General features: G+C 37.2%; 2 protein-coding genes across 5 annotated transcripts in view; both read right to left on the reverse strand.

The window, feature by feature from the left end:
- Positions 1-794: 794 nt before the first annotated feature.
- Positions 795-5,607, reverse strand: LOC111498933 (glucan endo-1,3-beta-glucosidase 4-like). 2 transcript variants are annotated; one of them, XM_023150319.1, is made up of 6 exons: positions 5,530-5,607; positions 5,255-5,308; positions 4,067-4,241; positions 2,573-3,817; positions 1,393-1,420; positions 795-1,282 (listed from the first exon to the last, which is right to left on the reverse strand). In XM_023150319.1, the coding sequence occupies exons 3-6, from the start codon at positions 4,128-4,130 to the stop codon at positions 1,129-1,131; spliced, it is 1,491 nt and encodes a 496-aa protein (XP_023006087.1). In that variant the 5' UTR covers positions 4,131-4,241; positions 5,255-5,308; positions 5,530-5,607; the 3' UTR covers positions 795-1,128. The 2 variants fall into 2 exon arrangements, with proteins under 2 accessions (XP_023006087.1, XP_023006096.1); XM_023150328.1 differs by lacking the exons at positions 5,255-5,308; positions 5,530-5,607 and adding an exon at positions 5,092-5,246.
- A 1,675-nt stretch (positions 5,608-7,282) lies between these two features.
- The window catches only part of LOC111498968 (serine/arginine-rich SC35-like splicing factor SCL30A), a 4,666-nt gene continuing 4,506 nt past the window's right edge, over positions 7,283-7,442 (reverse strand). For all 3 annotated transcript variants that reach the window (XM_023150387.1, XM_023150378.1, XM_023150371.1), the window contains exon 7: positions 7,283-7,381. The gene's annotated coding sequence lies outside the window, so the exon portion shown is untranslated. The remainder of the gene's footprint in view (positions 7,382-7,442) is intronic.

Below are 7,442 nucleotides of genomic sequence, written 5' to 3' on the forward strand. Positions count from 1 at the left end.
CTCATGACTCTCACACATTGGATAAAGTTTGAGGTGGACCAACCTATTTTCAGAATATACTAATTATTTAATTTTTTTTATTAAAATTTTGTTAAAACTTTTTTTATTAACCTTAAGCACCTTTCAAATACTTTTTCATTAACTAAATACATATAAATTATAATTAAAAAATATGTTTTTTAAAATATTTGAAAAGTTCACTTTTAGAATATATAAAATAGTGTATAAAAAATTATATATATATATATATATAGATTTAGTTAACCGAATGACAAGTTTAATAAGTCATATGAGCTAGACCAGGCTTCGAAAGTATAATTCATCTCCAATTCAACAAATGAATGGGTTGGGTTGGACTAGACAAATCAAGTTTTAATTTAGGTCAACCTTGAATCTAGTCCAAGTTAGGTTCGGGTCAAACTAGACCACAAAACCATTGTTGAGATTGAAAGTAACAAAATGGCTCTATAAATATTTTGAAACTAACAAATTCTAGTTGACTCGCAGTTATTTTGGTAAGTTTTGTAATGGTTCAGTAACGCTCAATAGACGACTATTAGGTAGGCTAGTAGATATGCAATAGGCATCCAAGTAGGGTAGATTATTAAGTCCCAATAAGTGTCTAAATCACTCAATAAGCCCGATAAAATGTTATAAGCTTGTTTTGACTCAACAAAGTGTTAGCACTCATCTTAATGAAGTCATGAATCTGAATAACCACGAGAGTCATGTCGTCGAGAATCAAGACAACAAAATGAAAGGCAACATGACGCATGAAAAATTTTAGCCTAGAGTAGAGACAACGTTGAGCCTTGGATAATGAGAGTCACGAATACATAAAAATATACATATAGACAACGTCTACGGCCCCCCGTAAAGTTGCGTTGAATACAAAGCAAACCCCAAGATTCTAGAAACTAGATAGCATGGATTGGATTGGTTCCTCATAGGCAAAAATGGGAAGAAATCATTTCAAGAATAATATGAATTAATGAAGACTAAACCCAGTTACTATCACCTCAGAAGAACAAATTACAATGAACAAAGAACAATAAACAAGAGCTCCAAGAACTGAAGAACAAAGAACCATATGTGCTCAATAAATTAGCAATCTGAAAATTTCACCTCTCATGTCAAAGAAACCATCAAAGCCCAAGAAAAGATTACCCAAATCAAGAGCTGATATGAAGAGACCTGCAGCTTTGAACTTGCACCAGGAAGCTGACTTGAAGGCCCCAATGCTGTTGGAGGAGAAACTCCACCTCCACTACTTGAATTGGAGCTGTTTTTCAATATTTGAAACGATTAGAACTCATGTATTGATATAAAAAACAGATGATTTCTTGATTTCTTAAGTTATTGAGAGTGCTTTTGGTGGAATCTTCCACTTACCTTCCTGTGTATATGCAAGAGCCATGACCTGCAAGAGATTGGGGAACAAGATGAGAGAAATTGGATTAGATGGATGAGAGATTATGTTAAAGTCGAGTCCCGTACGAAACCCGAATAGTTGATATCAGATGAAATCGTTCAAACAGGCATTACAAATAAAATTAAGCAAAAGTTTAATGCTTGGCAGGGTATGCACATAGAACGGCAGACGAAACTTATGTGCGATATATACGAGCGATGTAACCGTGAATACAGGCTTTATAATAAATCAAATTGAGAAAGGAGATCAGAATCTTTATACAAAAAAATATGACAAGCACAAAACTAGAGAACTTAAAGACTAAGAGGAGAGCTTATGTTTGTAACGTTCTGCAGAAAACGTTGCGGTACTCTGGGCTTTCGGAGAACTTAGTTACCGGCGAAATTAAGTGAGATCCCACAACGATTAGAGAGAGGGACAAGTGCTAGCGAGAACGCTAGGCCCCGAAGGGAGATGGATTGTGAGATCCCATATTATTTTTTTTATAAGGGTGAGGAAACCTCTCCCTAGTAGACACATTTTAAAAGCCCATGAGGAGAAGCCCGAAAGGGGAAGCCCAAAAAGGACAATATCTGCTCGCTGTGGAATTGGGCTGCTACAATTGGTATCAGAACCAAACATCGGGCGGTGTGCTTGTAAGGACACGAAGCTCCGAAGGGGGTGGACACCAAGCAATGTGCCAACAAGGGAGTTGGGTCTTGAAGGGGGGTGAATTTTGAGATCCCACATCGATTGGAGAGAGAAACAAATGCCAACGAGAACGCTAGGCCTCGAACGGAGGTGGATTGTGAGATCCCAAATCGGTTGAAGAGGGGAACGAGACATTGTTTATAAGGGTGTGGAAACCTCTCCCTAGTAGACGCGTTATAAAAGCCTTGAGCGGAAGCCCAAAATAAAAATATAAGCTTTCTTCAGAGGCCATTCTCCCTTAATGGTTGGTTCAACCAAGGATCGGTGGTGTTTTTATAAGAATGTAAGTAGAATAAAGATGAACTTCTTCTGGACATGGGTTCAAGGGTAAATTTAAATTTCACAGATCAAATGTGGTTAAAGCTATAAGGTAAAATATAGTTTTAGTCCATAATTGCCTCAAGTAAATAAATCGAAGGAACAAGGATAAAAACTGTTAAAAAAACTTACTAGGATCGATCGTCGTAAGTGTAGCAGTACCGTCAAAGTCGCACGTACCACCACCAGCATGCATCTTTTGGTAGTAATCATTATACGCATAAGAAGCATGATCAGTAATGTTATTAGGGAGAAAGCATGGCCTGCCTTGCTGAATGGCAGCACAGTTTGCCCCTCCTTGTCCACAAGCCCAATTCAGGCCGTCCTGCAACTTATCTTCATCAGCTCCATGTTTAGCCACACAATAAACCGTAGAAGAATTCGCTGTTGCACGGCCAGAAGCCAAATCCAAAGGATAAACAGTAGAGCCATTGGAGAAAAGTATACCCCAGTTTTTCTCCGAGACCGAGCCAGGCCGCTTGTCTTCATTAAACAACTCGTAAATGTACGTGTTGATAGGTATGGTTGGCTGACTTGGAGGACCAGAATCATTAGAAACTCTCCTGATAAGATTGTTAACGTAGGTGCCAGCATTTTGAATTGTAGCATCAGGTTCATTTGCTCCACCAGACCATGGCCAGCCAGTCTCGGTAACCACGACGGGAATCCCAGAAAAATTGAAAGCATCGATCGAGTAGTAAGTTGCATCAACCATAGCATCAAACATACTATTATAGTGGAAAAGAGTGTTCGGGTCAACAATCTGCTTAATTGCAGGAAGCGATCGAAAAAGTGCATAATCGAGCGGAAAAATTCCATTCCCACTAGTGTATCCCAAATAAGGATAGGCATTCAACATGTAGTAGGACTTCGTGTTCTTTAAGAACTGGAGAAGCTGATACATAGTAGAGTTCCATGAAGCGTTAAAGGTGGCGGTGGACGGGGGGAAAGGTCGGGGTATCATGTCCATTGATTGGGGAGTGGAAACCTTGACCAGATAGTTTAGATTGGCAGCAACCAAGGCCTTATGTAGGGAATACAAGGCTGGAACTAAGACTGGACCAACTTGAGGAATTGTAGAAAGGACCTCACTGCCAACAGCAATGGCCGTAATATTTGTTCCTGGCAAGTAAGCTGCAACGTTTTTATTAACCCAGGCTGCAGCGGCTGCTGGTGATTCACCGATCCTGAGAACTTCCTCGTTCGTGACACCAACAATTACCTCGATGCTACTGTTTGCTAAGGCCTTTAGCAGCTGAGCATCAGCATTATAAAGGCGAAGATGAGTAATTTGATGGGATTTAAGAATTGCAACTATATCTGAAGCTGATGGAAGATTGGAGACGTCGGTCCCGAGGTTGACCCCCACAAACGCACCTATTAACGTCAATAACACAGCTAAGTAACAAATAGATAATTGGCTATAAAACCAAACATTCTAGGTTTTTGTTAGGAAAAAGATCGATAGTAACTAATGACGTTCGTTTGAGGCCGTGTGATCAACCTTTATTATGAAGATCACAGAAATAAAGTTTGTAGACATTTTCAAAATATTCGAACCAGACCGGATTCAGAACACGAAGTATGAAGGGCGCGAAAGTACTCAAAGTTAGATAAATAAGATACCTAATGAATTGACACACATGCCAAATAGAAGCAAGATCACAATTCCATGACACCCTTCACGCATTTTCGATTCGAATCAACCGAAACTTTAACTTTTCAGCTAGGTAGGATTATAGCTTCCCACTAGGTCTCGAAAATCGAACTCCCAAAACTCAAACAAGCTAGCACATACAATCTGCAATCAAGTCATATGAAAAGAAAAACATAAATAGAAACAAATAAGAACAACAATTCAAGAGGAACGTGTAAAAGTAATTGAATGCATGAAGAAAAAACTGCAATGGCAGGAGAGTAATAGAAAACATAATTCAATTTAAAGACAGAAAACAAAGGATCCCACGTCGGTTGGGGAGGAGAACAAAGTATTCTTTATAAGGGTGTGGAGACCTCTCTCACTCTAAAAACCTAAAAACCTTGAGGGGAAGCCCAGAAGGAAAAACCCAAAGAGAACAATATCTATTAGTGGTGGACTTGAGCCGTTACAAATGTTATCAGAATCAGGCACCAGGCAGCGTGTCAACGAAGACGCTAGGCCTCAGAGGGAGGTGGATTATGAGATCCCACCTCGATTGGGAAGGAGAACGAAGCACCCTTTATAATAGCGTGGAAACCTCTCCCTAGACGTGCTTTAAAAACCTTGAGGGGAAGCCCGAAAGTAAAAGCTCAAAGAGGACAATATCTTCTAGCGGTGGGCTTAGGCCGTTACAAAGGTATCATACCAAGACGACAAATAGCTTCCGACTCCCCTCACTTCCAACTTTTAATCAGTAAACATCTCGTCCATTCTTGTTTCAAACGTTCAGAAGAACTTTAAAACTTCAAAGGAAGGAAATCAAAATGGAAATGCACCCACAAGTCTACTTTTGAAAGGTTAAGAATTAGGGGAAAACAAGCTCCAAACAAGCTCTTTCAGCAGATCCACAACAGGAAACAAATGCAATAAAGCCATAAATATTCAGACAAAGCATTAACAAACAAAATGTAGCTTAGTTTACAAATGAAACTCTTAGCTTAGCTTAGCTTACACATATCATCAAAAAGATAAACCCCTGTTTCTCATTCTATTCTGTAGACTATGAACTACTGGAAAATCAACTTGAGAAAGCTTGAGCACCAAAAACAAGCCACAAAACACGAAATAGCGAGGAACCCATCTGGGAAATCTAAAAACAAGAAGTGGGTAAGTACCCGATCTGGATAATGTATCAGTCTTTAACTCAGCTTCAGAACAGAATCAAAACCCTAAAGAGAGAGCAGAGCAAACACTTATGAACACAGATTAATGGAAGAAGGACAAAATAGAGAAGTGTAGAAGAGAGATTCTAAGCAGCCAAGAACACTAAAAGGCGTTCGAAACGAGAGTAAAAGACAGGAGCAAAAAACCAAACTCCCCACCAAGCAATAGTTAGAAGTAAAAAAAAAAAAAATCCCAAAACAAAACACACCCACGAGAAGAATCATACCCCACCATTTCCCAACGTATATATTTCGTACAAAACAGGACTAAGCTAAGCTTGTGAGATGTCCATCGAAAAGAACATGAACTAGAGGTGTAAAAACTGACAGGCAATGCATATAAAAACTTTTATTGCTTGCCTTTTTATTCTCTCTTTCCAGGCATGAAAGGGGGCTTGGATTCTCGTGCTGAAAGGGTTGTGATCATCGCCGTTCATCTTGGTTTGATGGGGTTTGGAATTTGAACCGAAAAAGACAATGAATTTGGGAGAATGAGCGACCGAGTGCGGAAGGGAGTGGGCTGTGTTGTTCTTTAATTTTAACCCAAAAGTCATGGGCTCGCAGTGCCGTAAAGGAGAAACGCTATTAAATTGAAGCTGATTGTTGAGTGGAGCAGCAAAGCCATCAATGTGCGGAAAGAAACAACTTTTTCTTTTCTTCTGGAGTAATGATATTGGGATTTGCACGGAAATTTCCAATATCTTTGTCTAACCCCATGAATTTCTAAAGGATCGAAGATAGCTCAGCTCTTAGATGAAGAATCTTTGTCGTATGAACACAACTTAAGGTGAAAATCTGTGTCAATACACTCCTAGTTCTTTTAGCTAGTTACGTTAGCAAATTTCGAGCCTCTCAATTGAGGATATAATTTCTATGCATACAATAATAATAATATTTTATTAATAATTTATATTTTTTAAAAAGGAATATTCAAAATTATAAGGGGATAAAGATCAAAAAATAGAAATTAAAAAAAAATGTAATTTAAGGAAATTAATATGGAATATAAATTTAAAAGAATTGGTCGTTTGATTTTGTAAACAATTAATTATTGGAAGAAAATCTTAATTAAGTATGGAAGGAGTAGGGCCCACAAATAGAATCCAATAAATATTCGTAAGATGGACCCCACCTTCACACATGGGAAAAAGTTGCACGTGGGTCCACTTGCTTAGTTGTAGGCAATTGTTTTTTTACTTTTATTTTATTTTATAAACCAATTTACAACGCATTTATTTAATGTTTGTATATGTTTAATTAAAAATTTAAAATAACATACAAATTTGAAACATTATATAATACAATTATTGATTAAAAAAAGGCCCAACATTTTAACGTTTGTCCATATATGGATATAGTAAAAAAGAATAAAAAAGATATAGATTATATATTTGAGTGTTCAAGTTAAAAGTGCACTAAATCTCTTATTATCCGAAAAGTTATATGTTATTTAGGTTTCGAAAATCTCTCTACTCCGTTTTTTAGAATTTTTCTTCTCTCTATTCAGAAAGTCATATGCTATTTAAGTCGTGTTACTTTTTTATTGTAGTTATATAACGTTGCTTTCAAATCTCTTTCTTTCTCACTTACAATTCCGTTTTCAAAAATCTCTTTACCCCATTTTTTAAAACCTTTTTCTCACACTCTCTACTCCAAAAGGAAAAAGTTATTCGTTATGATATTACTTTTTGCTAGTCATTATATCTTTCAAATCTTCTTTCATTCTTACTGTTTCAAATTGGCCTTAATCGGCCTCATTTTTTAAAATCTTCTTACTCTCAAATAAACTTGAGCATGCACAACCATAGGCAACCCAAATCTCAATTGGTTTTCCTCACTTAGTGAGGGGAGTGAATGCTACACCTGGGAGTAAATGCTACACAATGGCAAAGTCCGCTACCAAGAAGTACTATTCTCTCAAAACAATAAATTCTACTCCTTACTCCTTAGTTTGGGACGTTACAATATGCCCAATGGAAGTACTTTGTAAAGCATCATCACACCACGAAAGAAAGCAAAGTACGTACCAACAATCAATTTGATAACGCATAAATCCTAACAAGTAACAACAACAAAAAAAAAAAAAAAAAAAAAAAAAAAAAAAAAAAAAAAAAAAAAAAAAAAAAAAAAAAAAAAAAAA

Source organism: Cucurbita maxima, unplaced genomic scaffold (assembly GCF_002738345.1).
Source record: "Cucurbita maxima cultivar Rimu unplaced genomic scaffold, Cmax_1.0 Cma_Scf00002, whole genome shotgun sequence".
NCBI classification, from domain to species: Eukaryota; Viridiplantae; Streptophyta; class Magnoliopsida; order Cucurbitales; family Cucurbitaceae; genus Cucurbita; species Cucurbita maxima.

Bases quoted from the DNA above. Each gene is read 5' to 3' on its own strand.
- LOC111498933 (XM_023150319.1), bottom strand. From the start codon at position 4,130: ATGCGTGAAGGGTGTCATGGAATTGTGATCTTGCTTCTATTTGGCATG. The intron at 3,818-4,066 runs GTATCTTATTTA...TGACGTTAATAG, and splicing joins CATGTGTGTCAATTCATTAG to GTGCGTTTGTGGGGGTCAAC. The intron at 1,283-1,392 runs GTAAGTGGAAGA...ATTGAAAAACAG, and splicing joins TCTTGCATATACACAGGAAG to CTCCAATTCAAGTAGTGGAG.